The 21,970-nt window shown below is 46.7% G+C and overlaps 2 protein-coding genes across 9 annotated transcripts in view; one reads left to right on the top strand and one right to left on the bottom strand.

Moving 5' to 3' along the window:
- Positions 1-13,927, bottom strand: part of PCSK7 (proprotein convertase subtilisin/kexin type 7) — a 105,286-nt gene extending 91,359 nt beyond the window's left edge. Inside the window, exons 1-3 of one of the 4 annotated variants that reach the window (XM_073585226.1) lie at positions 13,792-13,927; positions 11,606-12,063; positions 8,337-8,471 (exon numbers count right to left, since the gene is read on the bottom strand). In XM_073585226.1, the coding sequence (XP_073441327.1) occupies positions 8,337-8,471; positions 11,606-12,016 (546 nt within the window). In that variant the 5' untranslated portion in view covers positions 12,017-12,063; positions 13,792-13,927. Of the gene's footprint in view, positions 1-8,336; positions 8,472-11,605; positions 12,064-13,566; positions 13,587-13,609; positions 13,764-13,791 lie in introns of those variants that run through there. The other 3 variants (XM_073585228.1, XM_073585225.1, XM_073585227.1) reach the window with 3 other exon arrangements.
- Positions 1-21,970, top strand: part of RNF214 (ring finger protein 214) — a 103,375-nt gene that overhangs the window by 14,667 nt on the left and 66,738 nt on the right. For 2 of the 5 annotated variants that reach the window (XM_073585232.1, XM_073585229.1), the window contains exons 1-6: positions 13,899-13,916; positions 14,409-14,493; positions 14,746-14,938; positions 16,897-16,956; positions 17,533-17,673; positions 19,168-19,307. In XM_073585232.1, the coding sequence (XP_073441333.1) occupies positions 14,768-14,938; positions 16,897-16,956; positions 17,533-17,673; positions 19,168-19,307 (512 nt within the window). In that variant the 5' untranslated portion in view covers positions 13,899-13,916; positions 14,409-14,493; positions 14,746-14,767. Of the gene's footprint in view, positions 1-13,767; positions 13,917-14,408; positions 14,494-14,745; positions 14,939-16,896; positions 16,957-17,532; positions 17,674-19,167; positions 19,308-21,970 lie in introns of those variants that run through there. The other 3 variants (XM_073585233.1, XM_073585230.1, XM_073585231.1) reach the window with 3 other exon arrangements.

Consider the following 21,970-nt stretch of genomic DNA (forward strand, 5'->3'; position numbering starts at 1 on the left):
ACGCAGGATCATTGCTACCTCTACCCTGATCCGTGTGTTGCGAGTCCCGCATTGGTGGTTTATGTAAGCCACAGCTGTGACAAAATCCAACTGACTGCGGACTGGCTTGCCTGCGAGGAGAGACTGCCAGTGGAGGAGGGCAAGAAGAATTGCCCTGATCTCCAAGAGATTGATGGGGAGGAGGGTCTCCTGAACATTCCAGCGACCCTGCGCTGTGAGAATGAGGAGGACCACTCCCCAACCCTAAAGACTGGCATCGATGTTGATGATTTGCCAACGGAGCAGGAGAAATGAACTCCTGCGCAGGGCAGAGGCGGATAGTGTCCACCAAGAGAGGGACTGCTTCACATTGAGAGGTAAAAGCACTGGCCGATTCAGGGAAACAGTCCAGGGAAACAATTCTCTTGTCCCAGGTAGACCGGAGGGCCAACTGAAGAGGGCGGGTGTGAAACTGGGCATAAGGCACAGTTTCCATGACAGCTGCCATGAGCTTCGTAAAGACCCTGGTAGCGGACGCCAGGCTGAACTGGAGTGGTGCTCCTATATCGCAACCGAAGGAACCTCCGATGCCGTACACTAATAGAAATGTGCAGGAAAGCATCCTGAATGTCCACAGAGCAAAGTAAATCCCTCTGCTCCATGGAGGGGATCCTCAAGCGCAAGGACTCCGATCTGAAGAGGCGAATCCGGAGGTGGCAATTCAACTGCTTGAGGTCTAAGATCGGGCAGGGAGAAACGTTTTTTTTTTTTTTTTTTCCCAGGAGTTCACAGAGGTTCGAATAGAACCCAGAAAACCGTTTGTGCCAAGGAACGGGTACAATGACACCTGAGCTTAGGCAGGGAAGAGACGGCTTGGAGAACCCATGAGAGGGTTGATTTAGCGGGAAGGAGAAATGTCTTCCTGGGGGCGAAGAAAATTCCATTTTGTAGCCAGATGTAACGATCTCCCCGACCCAGGCGTCGTCGACCGCCGACAACCAAGTCTCCGTGAAAAGAAGAAACCTACCTTCCACCCTGGAAAGATTCCCAGGTAGTGGTGACCTGTCAGAGGTGAATCTGTGATAGGGGGATCCGGAGAACTTAGAGAGACGGGTCCTAGGCCTCCAGTGAGGAATAGCTTGAAGAAAGGTTTCCTTCTTTCCCCTTGTGCAGAAAAACGGTCCTGCTGGAAGAACCACCAGAGGAAAGGCAGAGAGGTGCTCTTACCTCTGGTGGCGTCGGAAGTGACCTGGACCAGTTTGGTCCCAAAGAGCCTGGATTCCTGGAATGGCAGGGAAGTGCTAAATCTGCTAGCTCCACAGTAAGAGCTGCCGCCATAATGCCCCGGCGAAGTATCTTGGTCCAGGCCGATATGGCCTTCAGCATTCAAGTGGAGGCTAAATTAAGTCAGGGAAAAGTGCCTGATGACTAAGGCCGATACAGCTAAAACCACAATCTGTCTGTCCGTAGCGTCCTTGTGAGTCATCGCATCAGGACTGGACAGGACTGTTAGAGAGGCTAAGCGTGAAAAAAGGCGGATCCACCTTAGGGGAATCGGACCATATGCTGACAATTTCTGAGTGTCCAGACATTTTCTTCCCGGGAAGCGTTTGCCGGGATGTTCCCAGTGTCTAGAGGCGGTAGCCTCAAACTCTTTGGAAAAAATGCTGAATGAAACGGAGACATCCTGAGCAGCCACATGCTCCTCTTTAATATCGAGGGTTTCAACAATAGCCGAAATAAGGCTACCTACCATGTCCAGGGTATCAGAAGTCTGATCCGCATCCGAGTCAGACTGTGACTGAGAAGCTACATCCGACCCTGCCGCAGAGGGGCCAGGTGAACTGGATGAGGAGCTAGACAGAGTCGGCTTCCTAGATCTTTCTCCTTATCTGTCCCTGTGGAGGTCATGGTCGGGTGCATGCGAATCACCATGGGAGGTTGCTGTGAACTCATTTTCTGGTCTGCCTTTGGTTTCTGGTGAGAGAACTGTTTGTGCTGACAGAGGAGTCGTGAGTTCTCTTTCCGGGCACCCTCTGGTGGTGGCAGGAGGTAATGAAGCTGATTTAATTAACAGAGACCTGCCACCTGATAATGAGGATGACGATTGGACATCTGGAGTCTCAGACTGGATTTAAGACAGCCGACTCCCTATTCCCATGCTGGTGATTTTTTTTCCTGCCTCCTGAGGTCTTGGTTTCCAGCTCAGTTCCTGTCTTCTCAAGCTAAGTTTTCTCTGCTAATGTTCACATTTGATTTGGTTTTGTCTATTCAGTTTTTGTGTGGTCAGCCAGCCCCGGCTGGGGCTGTGCTGAATTTCCACTCTTATGTTACTGTATGTGCCAGTTTGCTTTTTGTCCCTTATTAGATTGGCCTCTTTTTGCTCTGTTCTCAGAATATGCCAGAGTGCTGATATAGTGGGTGAAGTCTAGTGACTTCAGGGTTTTTTTTGCTATCAGAAGTGTTGGACATTTTTTGCAGGGTTTTTTGGCGTGATTGCAGACAGTATCTTTCCTTTCCTGTCCTTTCTGTCATGATCCCAGTGCAGGTTTTTGAGCTGCACACCTGGGGTTAATGTCTGGAGCTCGGTGCAGGTTTTGACCTGCACACCTGGGGTTAATGATTGCGGCCTCTTTCTGGTTCTGGGAGAGCTTCTTAAACCCCTGGGAAGCTTCAATCCCTGCCAGTTATACTTTTGCCTTTGGCCTAGTGTGCTCACCCCTGTGTGCCTGTTTGTTGCTATAGCTTGTTTATATGGTTGTTTCCTGTTGTGAGTTTGCCTGTTGATTTTGTACTGCGTTATTATCTCTGTGTATGACTCATTGCATGTGACCTGACTACTCTCTGCTCGCCCCTCTTGTACCTTTGCAGCTATCTCTGTGTGTGACTCATTGGCTACGTCTTGACTATTCTCCCTGTCTATGCCCCCTGGTAACTTTGTCTCGCAGTTACCCTGCTAGGAGTTATCTTGCAGCTCCTAGCTCTGTGGTGTTTAGGCCACGCCCCTAGCAGTCATGTGCTTCAGGTCCTGCGGCTCTGAAATATGCATCTGCTCGGCTGCTGCCCGCTCCATGGGTATCTTTGAGCACTGTTCGCTTTACTCAGGACACGCGCACTGCTCAGTGAGCAAGTTCAGTGCGGTGTTCCTGACACTTTCTAGTTAGTGTGGGCCCCATCGTTTGCTCAGCCTATTTTTCTACCTGTGTTTGTGCTTTCATCTTGTTTCACCGTCAATACATGTGTGGGGGCTGTCTATTCCTTTGGGGTCTGCTCTGGGGCAGTTTAGATTTCCCCTTTTCTTGCTTTAGGCTTTAGTCCTCCGGCTGTGACGAGTCATCTAGAATCATCATAGGTACGCTCCACGGCTGTTAGTTGTGTGGTTAGGATCAGGGGTCTGCAATCCGCGTAGTTACCAACCTCTCTGGTTTTCTGTGACTTAGCTTGGTTTTGTTTTCTTCCTCGGTGACCCAATCATAACAGGAGGTATTCGGAGCACTGGTGGCAGCAGACAGATGCGGCATACATTCCAGGACCTGTAGCAGGGACTGTGAATTTTCTAGTCAGGTCTGAGACCAACTGAGACATGGCAACAGCCCACTCCGGAGGGAGGGGATTGCATTCATCCTGAAAATTGAATCTTCTGTCCGGCTGGAGACCGGCTGGGACATGGCAACAGACCACTCGAGGGAGGGGAATGCCGTCCTCCCAGGCAGATGCCGAGAGACCTGGGCTCGCTTCTCTTGTTCCGTACTAGATATGTCCCTGTGACCATCGTGGACAGGTGCGTGCGAATCACCATACAAAGTGTTCGGAGCACTGGTGGCAGTAGACCGAAGGAACAGATGCTCCAGGACCTGGGTCGTGGACTATGAAACTTCTGTCAGGTCGGATATCGACTGAGACATGGCAGCAGCCCACTCCGGAAGAAGGGGAGTGCTCTCGTCCCGGGCATTTTGGGACTGTTGTAGGGCAGACACGGTGGAAGAGCTGCAGTACGTGCATAAATAATGCAGACTGGTCAGAGGGCCACTGCTGTTATACAGTTGGTGGCCAAGGGGAGAGATGAAGACTACTGCCGGAGATAGATAAGCCCCTATGAGGTAGAAAAAACAACCAGCCTGGGCTGGTCCTACCTGAAACTAGAGATGGCGCTCACTACTGAGGCTGCAGTGCCTCCCAGATCCGGTACCGGATAGAGATGGGTGCCTGCTGAGCCCGCTGGGATGCACAAATCTTCGTCCGCTGTTACAGACAGAGACACACCGCCTGCTGTGCCCTCTAAGTCCTGAGGCAGATGGTGACAGACGGTGCACAAATCTACAGATAGTGCATGATCACAAACTTGCAGTCACTGAGACGCTATACTGGGGTAGTGTCTCGGGTGACAGGGAGAGAGGGCTAGAGAGACATACTCACTGATTAGTCAAATAAACGCGGCCATAGGGAGGGGGCGTGGCTAAGTCCACGCCGATTGGTCTGGTAATGCGCAGGGTGCGCACTGATTGGCCGAGGGTCACTGACTGGCCTGAGGCTGGTAAGAAGGCGTGGCTACGTGGAGACCGGGCGAGAAGGCCAAAGCCGGGGGGCTCAATTAGCAGAAGGAACCAGATAAACCGCGCCGTCTCAGGCTGTTGTGCCGGCCACCGAAAAACAAGGAAAAGTGTCCCTCATAATGGCTGACATGGTGGGGGGCGCCAGTAGTGACCGGACCGGCGGAGCCAGGGACAGACAGGTAAGCGTCCCGCTGCGGAGCGGTGGGCGTGATCCGGCCGGAGCTGTGCTGGTAGGTGTGTCCCGGACCTAGCCAGGATTATCTGACTCGGCGCCGCCTCCATCGGGCAGGAAAGAGCGCCAAGGATGAAAGCTGCAGCCTGATAGGCCGACAAGCAGAGGTGGCGTGATGCGACCCGCAAATGGCACAGTCGCCGGCGGTGACGCGCAGGTAGGGGTCGTGCCCGGCAGTGGAAAAGGCGAGATAATATGGCACGCCGGAGGGGGCGTGTCCGGCATAGAAGGGTAGGGCAAACTAAACACGCCAAGCAGGGGGCGTGTCTGGTCGATGAGGGCGGCTGATAGGAGACATGCCGGGGGGACGTGCTCCTGATGTAAAATGGCCAAAGGGGAGAAGAAAGCCTGCAAAATGCCGGGGCCACGCGCAATGAGGAAAAAAGGCGCCAAAATTGAACTGAGGTGGAGGCGGGAGGAAAGTGGCCTATCTACAGCGGGGACCTATACACAGGTAAACGGGAGAGCTGCTGCACGGGGAAGCTGCTGCGGGGGGGGGGGGGGGGGGGGGGAGAAAGGGCCCGCTGGCTTACTACCTGCTTGAATCCGGTACCTCTTGCTAGATGATAGATGAGGATCGCATCAGGAGCCCTTGGGATGGAGAGGGTCCTGGGAGAGAAGATGCCCCTTCCCGCACCGTCTCCAGATGGTGCAGAAGACGGCATCAACCCCTTGCCAGAAGGGGGAAGGCCACCACCGTGTCCACCGTCTTCCTCTCAGCCCTCTCGGAGGAGAGGTGTGAGGAGGGGATAAGGCAAGGGCTGGCCATTGAGAGTCACCCTGAAACACCCCGACGGGAGACAGGGGACAAAGTCCTGCCAGCGGGTCTGAGAGTGGGCGATGTGGGTGACACCACACTGCTCTCTCGGTTGCTTAAATGTGGGAAAACAGGGTGAGCAATCTGCACCCTGTTACCTGACGAGCTGTATCTGAAAAACAAAGGGAAAAAGATTAATAAATTCACACAGAAACCTGTGAAAGAAAAACCACTGCGGATCTGGTGTTAGATCCAGTTCCGCCTCCTACAGACACTAAGCTTAAACTGAGGTTCTTCCTGCCTGTCAGTGGGTGTATGCTACGGAGGAGGAGCCAGTTTTTACTTTATTTGCATAGTGTCAGCCTCCTAGCGACAGCAGCATACACCCATGGTTACCTGTGTCCCCCAATGAAGCAATAAAGAAATATACATTGTGTGTATATATAACACTTTGTAATAAACTATGTAAGTGGCAAAAAACAGTTTTCAACAAAAACATATTAAATAACATTTGTGCAGTCTATGAATTTGTTCTAAGAAATAGAATTGCCTCCATCAGATCCTCCTTCATAGATGACCTCAAATCTGACCTAATAATTTTAAGGCTAGAGAACAACCTTTCTACACTAACTTGGGTTGGAGGCAAAGCCGTAACCACATGGGCAACAGCTCTAACAATTTCCGGGTATAAAGGAATTGCCTCGTGCACAGTCAGTTTTGAAGAACGGTTGAATTTTTCTATTTCTTTGAGAGCAAGTGAAACATTTTGCTGAAATATGGTCAATCTGCTTGCTATAGGAGACGGAGTGAAATCTTTTTCCTTGCGGCAACGCTTTGCCTGCTCCATGTCATCCAAATACTTGTCAAAGTCAAACTCCTCATCTGATGAGGATGAAGATATGGCAGCAGTAGCACTGTCAGGACCCAAGTCCTCTTGCGCCTGGCAGTCCTCCTGTAGGCCACTCATCCTAACTGCTACCTCAGTCAGAGCTTCTTTTCCTTTAGTAAGCTGTTGATCATCAAGCAGTATACGATGACTTGGGTCCTCATAAACAGCTGCCAGAAAAATTTTATTTTCCAATAGCTGGGTCTCCCTCCGTTTCATTGAAGCAGAAATGCCATCTGCGATTAAATCTCCTCTTTTGGACAGGCAAAATAGCAAGTTCTTCCACTCCCTTATGAAAATGCCAGGAGTTAAATCCTCAGCTTGTAATTTTTTAGTCACGGTAAATGGGTGATTAAGCAATTCCTTCAATTCAGCCACCTGTGTCCACTGACCTTCATTTAGGGTTACCTGAGGGTTCACCATATCTATAAGAAACGGTTTTAGTCCAAGCAATCGCTCAATCATTAAAGGGAATCTGTCACCCCTTTTTTGAGATATATAATGATGGCATTCAATTGTGTGTCACATAAGGATTCTCTTAGTACTTTTGCTTCCCCCTGACCCCGCATCTTTCATGTATAAATACCTTTTTTATATCGGTTCAGATGTATGTAAACTGCCGCGGTCCGGTCCGATGGGCGGGGCTTATTCACCTGCTCCCCCCCTCCCTGTCTTGCTCTACACAAGAAGAAATGCGTAGCGCAAGACAGGGAGGGGGGGGGGGGGGAGCAGCTCAATAAGCCCCGCCCATCGGACCGGACCGCGGCAGTTTACATACATCTGAACCGATATATAAAAAAGGTATTTATGCATGAAAGGTGCGGGGTCAAGGGGAAGCAAAAGTACTAAGAGAATCCTTATGTGACACACAATTGAATGACATCATTATATGACATCTCGAAAAAGGGGTGACAGATTACCTTTAAATAAGTGCTGCCCCACCGAGTGGCTTGATCGACAATTGCCCTTTCCCAGCACGTCTCTTCATGGAATCAATTTTATGGATTCTGGCGACAATAACTAATTTCCTCACTTTTCCAATCAGATTTCCAGCATGTCCCTCTTGCAGACTCTCTCTTATTGCCAGCTGCAGCGTGTGCACAACTTTCTCACTTTCTCCAGCTGGGGGCCCAGGAATCGGATCCTGTGCTGGGCAGGCACCCCTCCCCCTCCTCTCTCTGGTGAAGACAGCAGAAGACAGGACAGAGGAGGGGAGATTGACCCTGCAGTCTGGAGCTGATGCAGGACGGGAGCACTGTAGCATACAAGTGAGTTTTGATAGGTGCGTGCCCCTGCTTCTAGGGGGGGGGGGCAGCTGCCCACCTTGCCCCTCGCTGGCTACAGCCATGATTCACACACAGCGTTTTTGCAGATCCGTTTTTTGCAGTAAAATGCAGTGATTCTGGGCATCCCAGCAAAGTCAATGAGTTTCAGGATATGACATTCAGACACATTGTTTTGTGAGGATCTGTTTTTGGGCTGAATGAGCATGTCAGTTTGTGTGGCGTTTTTCTAATCTGCTTTTGCTATTGAAAACATTATATATGAGCTCAAAAACCTTTCAGGTGATGCTGTTTTTTAAAAAGCTGATCTGCTTTTGCAGCTGAAAAACGTATCCTCAAAAAACACAGGAAAAACGCTGTGTGTGTGAATGTAGCCTTAGATCAGGAATAGAACAGCCATTTATTGGACATTTCATAACTTTCCCAAATTCCTATGAAAAAATATTCAGCACATTCTGCATTGAATTACTGTACCCAATTTATTATATATTTTAGGAGTCGGTCCATTTTATGCCGACTCCACCAAAATGAGCACCGACTCCACGACTCCGACTCCACAGCCCTGATCACACCAATGATTGCCTGCGGGTGCCCAGCGAGCCTCCAGAGGCTGAAAAAGCATGATGCCATTTTTCTTATTGCTTACATAATTTGGTTGAATGTCCTGGACAGTGTGCTGCACGCCGTCATCCACAACCACCACGGTAACTCCCCGGCCGGTCACATTTCTTTCCCACACGCCGGTAACATTAATATCCATTCCAGGACTACGGGTATTGTGCTGAAAAGGAAACAGATAAGGTTAAAGGGGGATCAACATAAACCATAAGACGGAATTACAAAGTTAAGAGCCCCAAACACGATAGATAGATAGATAGATAGATAGATAGATAGATAGATAAATTGTTGGAACGAGGTTTCGGCAGGCGGCTCTATTCAAACTCCTCCACACACAGGAGACATCAATGTGAGCACACCTGTGTTCTCTACCAGACAGATATTGTCAGACTCCTCCGCCAGTGGCTTATCGTGATGAGAAAAAAGGATCAGCAGTCCGAAATCATCTGTTGGGGGACGGGAGGCTCCCATATACATTATATTGCGGGCTGAGCCTGACAATATCAGCTGAGACCACCACTAAAACAAAGTAGCAGAGGCACTCTATATATAGTAGATAACACAGGATCCACATTCACAATACGTGATATCACAGCTCACCTTCTCCTCCTATAGAACGACTAACAACAGATCTATATACAGTTGATGACACATAATCCATTCGCAATAGGTGATATCACAGCTCACCTCCTCCTAATGTACAATGACTAATAACACAGGATCCGCCATTCACACAAGTGATGTTGACATGACCTCAGGAGGAACTGTGAATGCTTTCCTATAATGCCTTGAATTCATCACATCACATGGTATAGCACAACCAATCAGGAGGGACTATCATAGCCTGCATAAAAGCCAATGCGGGGAATGCAGCAGCTATTTTATGGTTATTTTACAATAGTGAGAAGACATCAGAGCTCATAAAAAACCACTGTAAGTGAAAGCCCTAAAATATTAGTCAAATACATTACAAATTACAAATGCAAATTACCGTACAGACCGAAATGAGTGAAGATGATGAATGTAGTAGTCTGGGAATAACACAGATTCACGTAATGTGGGGAGTGATAGGAGAGGTGGCAGCAGTGGCAGACTCATCAGTGATTAGGAGTAGCTGTCATACAGCCTGCTGTATTTGTATAACAATTGCCTTTTTTTTCCTTTATGCACTAGCAAGCAGCAATGATTTACCTTATTTTCCTAATATTTTAACAAACTCATAATTTGGGAAAACCACTTTTTTTATCAAGTAATTACAGCACTCAACCCAGGTATGTGTAAACTATGGGTAAGGAAGAGTATTGCACAAAAAATATCTAAAAAATATATTTTTTATTGAAATGTAATTAAAAGCTATAAAAATAAGAAATATGCAGAAAAAGATTGAGGGACCAAAAAAGTTATTTGCATTTCTTCTGCAATTGTTTTTGTGAATGGGAGAACAATTGTTTCTCAAAACTACAAACGAAAATTCCCCACAATCCAGACATTTAACTGTGACAGTCAACCTCACAAAGTGAGCGTGTCGCTTGCAATTTTATTTTTGCATATTTGTTTTACTAGTCACATTTTATATCCGGTACATGCCACACCAATATAGCACCCTGTTGCAGTCGCTGGCCTTTTGGTTCTGTGTCTACTTAGTATTTCTTGTTATGTCATGGTTGGGAAGGTGGTTGAATTTTGTTAACCCCTTTCAGACATTGGGCGTAAATTTACGCCAATGTCGGACTCCCTGCCTTTGATGTGGGCTCCAGTGCTGAGCCCACATCTTTCCCGGCACGTCAGCTGTTTTGAACATCTGACATGTGCCTGGAACAGCCGCGGGTGGAATCGCGATCCACCTGCGGCTATTAAACCGTTAAATGCCTCTGTCAAAGTCTGACAAAGGCATTTAATATGCGCTTCCGGTTATCATGCCGGAAATCCACTCATCGGTGACCCGTCACGTGATCACGGGTCATCGATGGGTTGGCATGACAAGTTTTGGCTCTGGGAAAAGGGGGGGATCAAAAAATGAAAATGCAAAACCAAAAATATCTCTGGTCACTAAGGGGTTAAATAGAAAAAAAATAAACAGGTAGACATTAAGCTGAGTTTTTGTACACTTGATTTACTAGTCCCAATTTGACACACCTGTACAACATGCTACACCTATAGTGCACCCTGCTGCCACATTTGCTTTCTGTACGTGTACCTACCTGCCTAGCATTTCTAATTACCTCCTTTTTGGTAAAGGTTGAAAAGATAGCCAAAAGTTAATTATAGTGATGCACAAAATGTAAGAAAAAGTGGCAATGGACTACTAAATGTTAAAGAAAAAAGATTCCAAAAATAATAAATTAGCCACTGCTAGCTGAAGTTGCAACACAACCACCACTGGTACCAGCCATCCGGCCAGTATTGCTATTAAATGCAGGTCATAATTGGCCTCCTTTGCCTGTGGAAATAATATTAGTGGAGGAAGCAGAGTGCAGCATGGACTATATTGCACCGTAGACTGATGCTACCTCTGACAGCGACACTGTCATTTAAGTTAGTGTTCTGCACAAAACAATCTGCATGATCACAAATGGCTACGAGGGAGAATTTTTGGACCACTTATTTCAATTCTAAAGGGAACCAGTCACCTTGATTTAATGTGTTTTGTGCAGCAGTAGGTGCAACACAACCACCACTGCCATCAGCCATCAGGCCAGTATTTCTACCAAATGCGGGTCATAATTGGCCTTCTTTGTCTCTGGAAATCATGCTAGTGGAGGAAAAATGAGTGCACTATGGAACATATTATACATCACTTGTCTCAGTCACAGCATACTGTTACTTCTGACAGCGACACTGTCAGTTAAGTTAAAGTGTTCTGCACAAAACAATGTGCATGATCACAAATGACTATGGAGGACTAAATTCTAAAGGGAACCAGACACATGATTTCAAGCTGCCCAAACCGTGGGCAGCATGAGTCAGAGTCTGGCTGTATGATTGTAGCCAGGTATATTTTTTTTCCTCTACAACGTTTCAAAGAAGATATATTTTAAAGATCCTGTTAGGAATCATAGCCAGAGACTACACCAGTCGTAGGAGACTTCAAAGCGTTACACACTATTTTGTGGAGCAATTAGAGGTTTTGCAGCATTTCGATTTTCAGCAAATCAAGTTGTTTTTTTTAAATAATTGAACCTGACAAATTTGATCAGATCTATTAAATATTACAGAAACTGCATTATTTAGAAAAACTCCCCAAGAGGTCTAAGACTCCTCCACAAAAGACAGGCTCACGCTTGTAGACTGTCTCACCAAGTGCCATTGCTGTGGATATTTGGGGTCATTAAAGTGCAAGCTCCTCTTGGATCTCTTCAGTAGTTTCTGTTCGGAAAACCATCGCACGCTGTCGTGTTGTGTGAAGATCTCGTGAACTTTTCTCCGAGTCATCTCCTTGATCTGACCAGGTCCCACGTGTGCAAATAAGTAGTGATCCTTTAACTCCCCGATAACACCCCGATTCTCCAGCCCCACAGCACGCGAAAGCTCTTCTGCTAGAGCGTCCAACTCCTCTCTCCGTCCAGAGCCTTGAGAGGGGTCCAGACGGACAGCCCAGGTCAGCTCTTCACCCTGACTTGTGGCGTCATTGCTGGCATTGAGCATGGGGAGGAAGAGGGGCAACGTGAAAAGACAAAGGCACATGAATGGGATGAAAAACCGATGCATGGCGATGGCCCATTACAGAGGAAGCAACCCAGCGCGGGCATTGGGACCTGCGAAGAACACGGCAAGATTACTAATAACTCAAGGAGACACACATATACAAAGTACAGTATATTTCACCCCTTCCTATTGCAAACAGTTTTTGGCTTCCATTTTTTCCAAGTTCTAGAACTTTTTTTTGCCAATGTAGCCGTATGAGGTTTTGTTTGTTTTGTGTGGGACTAGTTGCATTTTGAATGACTACGTTCATTTTACCAAATAATGTACTGAAAAATGGGGGGGGGGGGGGAATAGGAATTCTGTTGCTAAGATTTTATTTTCTTTATGGCATTTACTTTATGGGTTAAATAATTCTATATCTTAATGAATCAAGTTTTTATGGATGCGACAACACAGAAAAATATGTTTAATTTTTAAAGATGGAAAAGAAGGGCAATTTTAATTTTAGTTTGTTTATATTTTTTTAAAGTCTTCTGGTTGCGCACTACTTGGACAACCCTTTTTCAATCAGTATGTTTGCCCTGAGTAAAATAACACAGACGCCTCCAGTGCAGTCGGACCTCGCTCTTCTGAGGCTCACGGCACTTTTTTTTACATCACGTGAACACTGCAGCCAATCAGTGCTGGCTTCATTCTCCTTGCCTTTGGATAAATCAGACACCTGGAGGAAGGCAGAACTGTGGCTGACCACTCACTCGTTCTTGATGTTTGATTTGTCTGAAGGTGGGGAGAGTGAAGCCATTGCTGATTGGCTGCAGTGTTCGCGTGACATAATGAGCCACGGGACAGCAAGGTCCGACATGGCTGGAAAGGCACCAGAGGTGAGTATAAGTGTTAGTTTACTCAGGGCAAACACAGTGATTCAGCAGATGATGTCCAAGTAATGAACAACTGCGTTAAGCTATTTGACCCTATGATCGCATGCTTGTTCTATAGACTGCAATACTTAAAGGGATTGTCAGAGAAAAATAAACCTTTGCCCTGGGAACGGGATATGTTAAAAAAAAAAAAAACTCCATCATGCTAACCTAGCGGCACCCACCTTTATCCAACAAGGTGATTGGCTGCAGCGGTCAGTAGGCTTTGAGAACATAATTATAAAAGATCTGATGAGTATGCTGCTTAAGTCATCTGACCGCTGCAACCAATCGCAGGCCACAGGAGTGCTGACATCACCGGAGACACCGAGTTCGTTATTTATTTTACGTATCTTTCCCCCAACAATCCCTTTAAGTTTTGCATTGAACAAGATGGTCTCCAATGAAGGGGAGTAGGATGATGCAGCGGCAGGGGGGCTTCAGTGCCATGGCAGCCCATCTCTATGTGATTGATGCCAGAAAGGACCCCCAGGGCAGAACCATAGCATTTAAAGACTGACAAGGACCTTTACAGGCAGAGCATCTGAGCTCAGAGATTGGCTGCAGCGGTGATGAAAACAATCAACTAGAACCGAGAAGAGATGGAGCGGGGGAAGATTACCGCAGATAAGTTACATTATAGGGGCCCATTATATCTAAAGGTAGAAAACCCCTTTAAGTGACTGAACAGCAGACCCCACAGAGTGCACAGATCACAGGGCAGCAGCGCTGAGCTCACACAGGACCCCCACACTCTCTGCACAGATGTCCGCGTGACTGGGGGACTCAGGACTCGTCCTCTCAGATCAACAGGGCGTTTAAGAGGCTGGGTTATGAAAAAAGAAACTATCAGTCCAGAACCATGTGCCGGACAGCTGCCTGCAGCGCACCGACAGCCCAGAGAACCAGCGCCGCACTCACCCGTCCCCTCCAAGCTCCACTTCCGTATTCGGCTGAGCGGTGACGTATTCATCCATCACTTCCGGTGGGCGTGGAGACATGAATAAGGAAGACCGGAAGTAAACAGTTGACTTACATTTTCTAAGGTAACGTGAGCAGCTGTGGCTACCGGTACCGGAATGAACGGGTGGATGCAGCGGGTGATATATGTTGGGGCAGATGTCGTTTTCACGGCTCTTACGTGGAGCTTTGTGTTTATAGAGCAGAGTGGAAGTATAAAGCATGGAGGCGGTTTTGTTTTGGTTTGCAGGCCTAACTTATTGTAAAACGAACCTCATTACTTATATCAGGATTCAGGAGAGTCACATAACCCAGTCTCTATTATCTCCTTCTCACTGTTAGTTTGATGATTATATATATATATATATATAGTCAAATAAATCCTGCCATTTTCCTTTTATTTGTTTATCTTGATGTTTGCGCAGGATAAATGTAATAATCTATGCGGTCAGACGGTTCTGCACGTGGCAATATCAAATTTTTGTTTCTTAAACAAATTTTTGTATTTTGTTTTTTTTTTTAAAAAAAGGGGACTTTTAACTGTTCATTTTTTCTTATTCCATTTTTTTTTTTACTAGTTCTATTAGCGGACAGGAACCTGTGATCGCTTCTACAATGCCCAGCGGACCTATTTCCTATGAAACTCAGACACAGGCGCATTCTGTAAGCCCCCGGCCGCCACAACCGCAGCATCGGTGCCCCACCATTATTTTTCTGGGGGGGGGGGGGAGTCAAAAGTGATACATTGCTCCAATTCCAATTTTTTTAAATGCCGCTTCCACAACTGGACAGCGGGCACCTAAGGGGTTACACTGCTGTCTGACTCGAGTGACTTGGTGCAACGCAGCAGGCGGCGCCCGCACTGCATGAAGCGAGCACCGTACGCACAGCACTAATATCACCATCTTCTTATAGGGAGTGGTAATTTTTGGACAACATGGATGATCTAGAGGAGAGACGTTCTGCGGGTGACATGCTCTCTGCAGAATCAGCCCTCACGCCTGGAGACATGTCAGAAGGGGGACAAAGTGTCGAGGGAGACCACTGCAGGCTGCAATGTGGCTTACGTGACTCCGGTGGGCTTCTGACTCAGTGCATCGCTGTGCAGGTGAGATCTTGTGTTATGGAGATCACTGATAAAAATGGATTCAGCTTTGGATCTATAATTCGTCTAGCTCATACAGCTGTTACAAAAACATGGCTTCTTCCTAGAAAAGTTATCACTACCCCTGTCCACAGGTTGTGCTTGGTATGGCCGCATAGGACTACTCGTATCGATGGCGCCGAGTTGCCATGCCAGGTAAAACCTATGGGCAGGTCATGTAAGAAAGTCAACATTTTTTTTCCCGTCCTGCCCCTTTAGGTGAGCTATGAGGGGACGCATGTTGTGATACAGCAATTCTCAGACAAGTTCCACAACCAAAAACTTATCTGCAGCTTTCTGTTGTGATAATTTAGGGCTTTGACAAAAAAAAGCGCTACTGACTTGCCTTAAAATCTGTGGAAGTGATTTCAACTAAGATTTGCAGCCTGTGACTTAGGATCCAATGGATTTTTTTGCAACAGTTTCGATAGGTCACAACACGACACCACTGATACTAGATGGCATGCAACTTTAAATGTGTAGCCAAAAATTTAACAGGTTTGGACAGTAGTTGTTCTCATGTTGCAATTGTGTTACATAGTGCCGTCATAGTCTGCAGCGCTTTACAGATATCGTCATCAATGTCCCGTTTGGAGCTCACAATCTTAAAGGGAACCTGTCACCCCCCCCCCTCCCCCAGGGTGTTTTTCACTAAAAGAGCCACCTTCAGCAGCACATAGTGTGAATACTTCATAACACTTCGGGGCGGGATCTGGGGACGCAGAAACACCCATGCGCCATAGCTTGATTGCAGTTCCCGTGCATCGCGCACTGCGCATGCCCGAGAACTGATGTCACAGCGCAGGCGCCCGACAACATGTAACGGCAAATACAAAATAAGGAGGCAGTGCAGGGACGCTGTAGAGGGGGTTTGGTGGACAGCTGGGAGGCAGCTTAACAGAGGGACATTCCATACCTCTGTGACAGAATGCAGGTATGAGGAGCTATTTATGAAAGTCTATATTTTGGCGTTAATGGGGGTCAGAAACAGAAGAGCCACCTTCACAGAATGCAGCCTTAGTGCTGCTGAAGGTGGCTCTTTTACTGAAAAACGCCTGGGGGGGGGGTGACAGGTTCCTTTACTTTCCTATCAGTATGTCTTTAGAGTGTGGGAGGAAACCGGAGTACCTGGAGGAAACACGTGCAAACATGGGGAGAGCATACAGACTTCCTGCAGATGTTGTCCTTGGCAAGATTTGAACCCAGTAGGATACCAACACTGCAAAGCAACAATGCTAACCACTGAGCCACCGTATATGGTTCTGTCCACTGAACATAGTGCTAACCACTGAGCCACCATGCTGCAATACCAGCCCAGTGACAAACACTAAATGCAATTGTGAAATGCAGCATGAAAAAGATTTGCGATACCCTCGTCACGAAATCACAGTGCCTAGTAATGTTGGCGGTGTCCAATATGTCTGTCTCATAAGTGGTGGCTGCTCTGATCCAGCTGCCATGGAGTGCTGAACCAATAATGAACTGGGCAGTGTATCTTTTTTTGCTCAACTCTCTATGATATCATGATTTAGAATTGTAGTCATTGGTCCCTGCTAGTTCACAGAGGATTTATACAGATGTCGGTTGGGTCCTCAGTCCTGTGGTCGGACCGGGACTTGCTTCCTTAATATTGAAGCAACTTGCACTCATAAAAGTATCATTTGATCCTAGCCTTAGATACATGACAGGGTTGTTCACATATAACAAGCCACTGTAAAACCTGGTTATGTGACGTCCTCCAGGGCCAGAGCCACTGTTGGCCGGGGGAGGGGGGTAGACATCCTGTATGACTGACTGATCACAAACCCACAAGTGCTAGACATTTTCCTTTATTTTCCTTTGTCCTATATCCTTACGCTTTGTTTAGATGTACGCACACTCTACTACTAGTATCTGATATTTATTCTGCTCCATCCCTGTAGACCGATAATGAGAAGCGAGACGCAGAAACCATCACAGACACGGAGACAGAGAAGCTCCTGGTGAGTGGAGATCTGTTTGTGTGAAGATGTAAAGTTTATATTAAATACATTTTGGTGGTTTATTGACTTTTAGCCCCCATACACGTTAGACTAACGTCGACTAATTTCTGCAGTCTAATATGTATGGGGATCCTCGATAGGTGATGCCAGGGGAGATAAGAATCTGGTTTGTCTGATTTCGGACTGCTGATAATTTTATTCTTTCTGCCGCCAGAGGAGTGTGACACCTGCGCTCTCGTAGAGAACACAGACGCTCTTGTTTAAGCGAGCGCTCCTGAGCATGGAGGAGATAGCGGCTGATAGCCAAATACTGTGGTTCAGGCCTCTTATGCCTAAAATTGTTCTTCAGTATCGGAGCGGCAGGGGTTAGACCAGATGATTAAAGGGCTCGCACCGTAGATAGTGCTGTGGTTGTGATTAGTACTGTCTGCTTTTCCAAAAGCAAATAGGAGAGAGCCCCCCCCTCCCCCCCATAACATTCATGAATGATCTGGTTTTGATGGCCTATACTGAAGATAAGTAATCAGTATTAATGTCTTGGAAAACCACCATTAATGCTTCACAATATTCCTGCAGAAGCTGCTGGTGGGCCGTGGAGAACAACTGACAGAGACGTACCAGGTCGTTCTGGACAGACAAACCCAGGCCGAGAAACAACTGCAGGTGAAGATAAAACAACAACGACAGCAAGCCGAGGAAGAGGCGCAGAGATGGAAGGTATGAAGGGGCCGAAAAGGGATGTCGTAGACAGTGAAGGATGGAAGCTAATCGTCGTCTTCTAATAACGATTTTTGTGAGATTTTTCATTCGTACCCAAAAAAAACTACCCCCCAACAGTGATAAGGAAGACCACCACACTTCAGGGCTGTGCCTGTAAAAAACAAAGGCAAACTGGAGGTCAGACCCTGTGATCAAACATTCCCGGTTTATTATTAAATCAGAATTTAAAGGGACTGTCTAGGGACATCATATTGATGAGCTACAGTATATTTTAGGAAAGGTTATCAGTGGGGGTCCAACACAAGGCATTGGTTTCTAGCAGCCCTGAGACATGCTGATAGCTAATCGGTGCGATCCAGCACCCACATAAGGATAGGTAATCGATATCAATGCCCTGGAAAACGTCTTTATTTTATTTTTTGGGGGGGTGGGGGGATCATGGCAATACAAAAAACTAATAAACATACAATTCAATTCCACAATCTTTCTTTCTTTAACTGCTTTGCCTTAAACTGCTCAGCAGAAATAGCATCTGCTTATCCAGTGTTACTGCATTCCCTTCAATACTCTTTTGCCTTAGTAATGCTGTGATTGCCGCTGAAGCTGGTTAAACTCCTTAGTTACTCCGCAAAGTTTCTCTGCCCGCACCATCACAGAGCCCTCCACATTTTACACTGAGTGAATACAGCATCCATTTACCATTTAAAGATATGAAATCCTGTGTATTACATATTGCAGGCTTACTGGGTGAGGGGATCTTCTAACCCAAGGTCTGGGTGGGCACATGGGCGTCAGTGGTGCAGGCGGTTGCGTCCTGAAAGCAGCCGGTTGGGCAAGTAGCAAAGGAAAACAAAGTGTCTTAACAAAGTCCTTGATGCTGTAAGCAGAAGGGAGATGTCCTGGAAGCCACAGTTGGACATGTAGCGAAGGCAAACAAAAAGTATTAATATAGTCTTGGAAGCCACAGGCACACACTTAGAAAAGACAAGCAAAAAGTCCTAATATAGTCTTTGAAGCCGCAAGCAGAAGGGAGACGTCCTGGGAGCCAAAGACGGAAACATAGTGAAGGCAAACAAAAAGTCTTAATAAAGTCCTTGAAACCACAAGCAGACAGATGTTCTGGAAGCCATAGGCGGACATTAAGCAGGGTTACTGGAAGCCGCAGACAAACAGTTAAAATCTAGGAAACTACTGACCAGTACTGTGCACAGAAAACTAAGAGTTACTAGCAAATCTTAATGCCAATTCCCAGGTGTTTCTTCAGAGGCCTTATATAGGCCAATGGCTGCAAGCCAAACTACTTGCAAAACCCAACGTGAAGCACAAGAAAGTGTAGCAGACCGGGTGAAGGAAGCAAAGCTCGGATGCGTGACAGGTGCATAACACTGTCTATATACAGAGAACTGCAGGAATGTGTTTGTTGGACATTTATTTGTTGCTGAGATTAGCGATTCTCTTGTAGACATTTACTAAATCTTTATTGTCTGTTAGAAATATCTAAAACACATTGAAGATCTGGTAACTAAGAAACAAGAGACTAGAAAGAAAATCGAGAAAGAGCGACGTGAACACGTCCAGAAGGAGCAGGATCTGGGCGCTGAACTGCTGAAACTGCAAAGCAAGAATGACAGGTATTGTCATCTCTAGGAGTTAATAAATATTAAAAGGCTGAATATCACATGTGGCCATAAGGGGTCATTGGGATACTTCCAAACAGGCCATAAATCTGTAGAAAAAAATAAGTATAGGAAATAAAACTTTTGACTACATTTATAGCCACAATTTTTCTCCTCTCCAGTTCCAGCCTCTTTCCATTCAATGTTCGACTTCTGCTGATTACATCACCAGTTAAGTCATGGTCGCGGCGTATGCACGCAGTTTCACTAGACAGTGGTGTGGATACTGAAGGTGCTTTCATATTGCGTTCTGTGTCCCTGTAGGGGCGTACATCCCAAATTCTCAAAATGAGGTTCAGACCTGTGCGTCGACGGGGTCATAGATTGTAATGGTGACAGCAGAGAGAACATACTCTCTTGCTGTGCATCATTTTCATGTGTCCGCCTTCTGTAGGCGTTCATTCCCCAAAAAAGTGCACGACATAGCTCACCGTTGCTCTGTCGTCACCATTACAGTCTATGGCCTAGTCAGCGCATGCATCCGGATCCCATTTTGCACGGAATTTCAGATATATGCCCCAATAAGGACACAGAACGCAATGTGAAAGCAACCTTACAGCACAGAAAAAAAGACCAGAACTCATGCTCAAGGCACAGACTTTTATCAGTAACAACTGAGTCGACTCTACAGAAGCCATGTATGTCCTGTTCAGCTTCTACTCTATTGCACTCACTTTCAGTTAAGTCTCAGAAGTAGTGCAAATTAGCTGAAGCTCTTATGCAAGCCTGTTGTTTCAGGTGACCGTTTAGTATAAATTATGTGTATATTATTTCTGGTGATTCTGACTTGTATCCTACATTTTTCACCAGTTTTCTCCTCTGCATTCTCTCACTTAAATTTTCTGTTGTCTCTAAGCTAGTGGGTGTAGACTAGCAGCTATGATGACTCCCATGCACATCACACACAGACATGAGGGATTCCTGCTCTTCTGTCTCCTAAGTAACACATGTTTGGTAAAAGCAACAAGGACACTTTCTACAATGTTACTAAGTAGAGTACCTGTGATTCCAGCTCTGGGGTGAAGCAAACAGAGAGGTACTGTCTGAGCATATATGAGGAATAAAATACATGAGGGATTCCTTGTCTCCTGTATCTCTTCTCTACCACATGTTCAGCATGGCGGCCATTATATAGCAGGACTGAGCAGTATAGATGGGAATCCAGCGCTAAAGTGAGATAAAACACTTAAAGCAGCAGCTCAGGTCTCTGTGTGTTTTCAGACTTTGTCAGAGTGGATGATGAGTTCAAGAGGCAAAGGGAGGAGAATAGTTTTTTCATAAGCTGCAAAAGAAGCAAATTCCACTGCCAAGATACATGACAAAAGTTTTTAAGTTGACTTGTCTTATTGATTTATGAAAAGTTTGTGAAATATCGGCAACCACTTTTCTTTATCGCTTCATTGGGGGACACAGATAAACATGGGGTGTATGCTGCTGTCGCTAGGAGGCTGACACTATGCAAAAAAAGGAAAATAGCTCCTCCTCCGCATTATGCACCCACCGACAGGCACGAAGTACCTCAGTTTAAGCTTGGTGTCTGTAGGAGGCGGACCTGGATCTGATCCCTGATCCGCAGTTTTCCTTTTCAGGTCACCTGTTGTGTTTTATTAATCTTTTTCATTTGTTTTTCAGGTTCTTCATCTTCAGGGTAAGAGGGGGTAATTTGTCACCCTGTTTTCCCATATTCATGCGACCGAGAGAGCATTGTGGTGTCACACACATCGCCTACTCTCGTGCCCGCATGGCAAGACCTAATCCCCTGTCACCCTTAGGCTATGTCTGCAGCATTTCCGCAACTCCCTGCCTCAGGTAAAACACATGCAGATTTCGCATGCGTTTTTCCACAAAACACAAGCGTTTTGAAAAAGTTTTTAGCTTGCAGAATGCTTGCGCTTTCCAAGCGATTTGAAGCATCGCTTGGAAAAGTGATTGACAGGTACCGCTCCCGGTACGTTCCGTTCCCAGGGATGCTTTGCGCGAAGGATCTGAGATGACGTCACGCTCGCGAGACCGCGACGTCATCTCTGGTGATTCGCGCAATGCATTCCTGGGACTGGAAGATGCTGGCAGCGTGGCTGAGAGGCGGGAAGGCTCTGGGGGCTGTCGGAGGGTGAGTATATCACTATTTTTTAATTAAATTCTATTTTTTAAAGGTATGAGGTACCCAGGGCATGGAGGAGAGTCTCCTCTCCTCCAGACCCTGGGTATCATCCGCACATGAAGCGCTCACTTTACGCACGGTGGGCATAGCCGCATGCTTAAAGTGAGCGTATCAATGCATTCCTATGGCGGCGGAATCGCCGCGGATCTGCAAAATTAATGGACATGCTGCGGATTTTACCGCTATGCGATTCCGCAGCGGTAAAGTATGCAGCATGGACACTGCAACTGCGGAATTGCATGGGGATGCGCTTTTTAAGCGTTTCCGCTGCAGGGAAAATGCGGCGGAAACGCTTAAACGCAACGTGGGCACACAGCCTTAGAGGTGCTTCAGGCCGATTCCCGGTGGCTGGTCCATTGCCTTTTCCCCACCTCACCCCTCTCTTCGGAAAAGGCTGAGAGGAAGATGATGGTCACCAGCGGTAGCCTTCCCTTTTCTCTTTCCCCGATTACACATT

Source organism: Dendrobates tinctorius, unplaced genomic scaffold, assembly GCF_039654945.1.
Source record: "Dendrobates tinctorius isolate UK_male_01 unplaced genomic scaffold, ASM3965494v1 ptg000086l, whole genome shotgun sequence".
Lineage (NCBI taxonomy): Eukaryota > Metazoa > Chordata > Amphibia > Anura > Dendrobatidae > Dendrobates > Dendrobates tinctorius.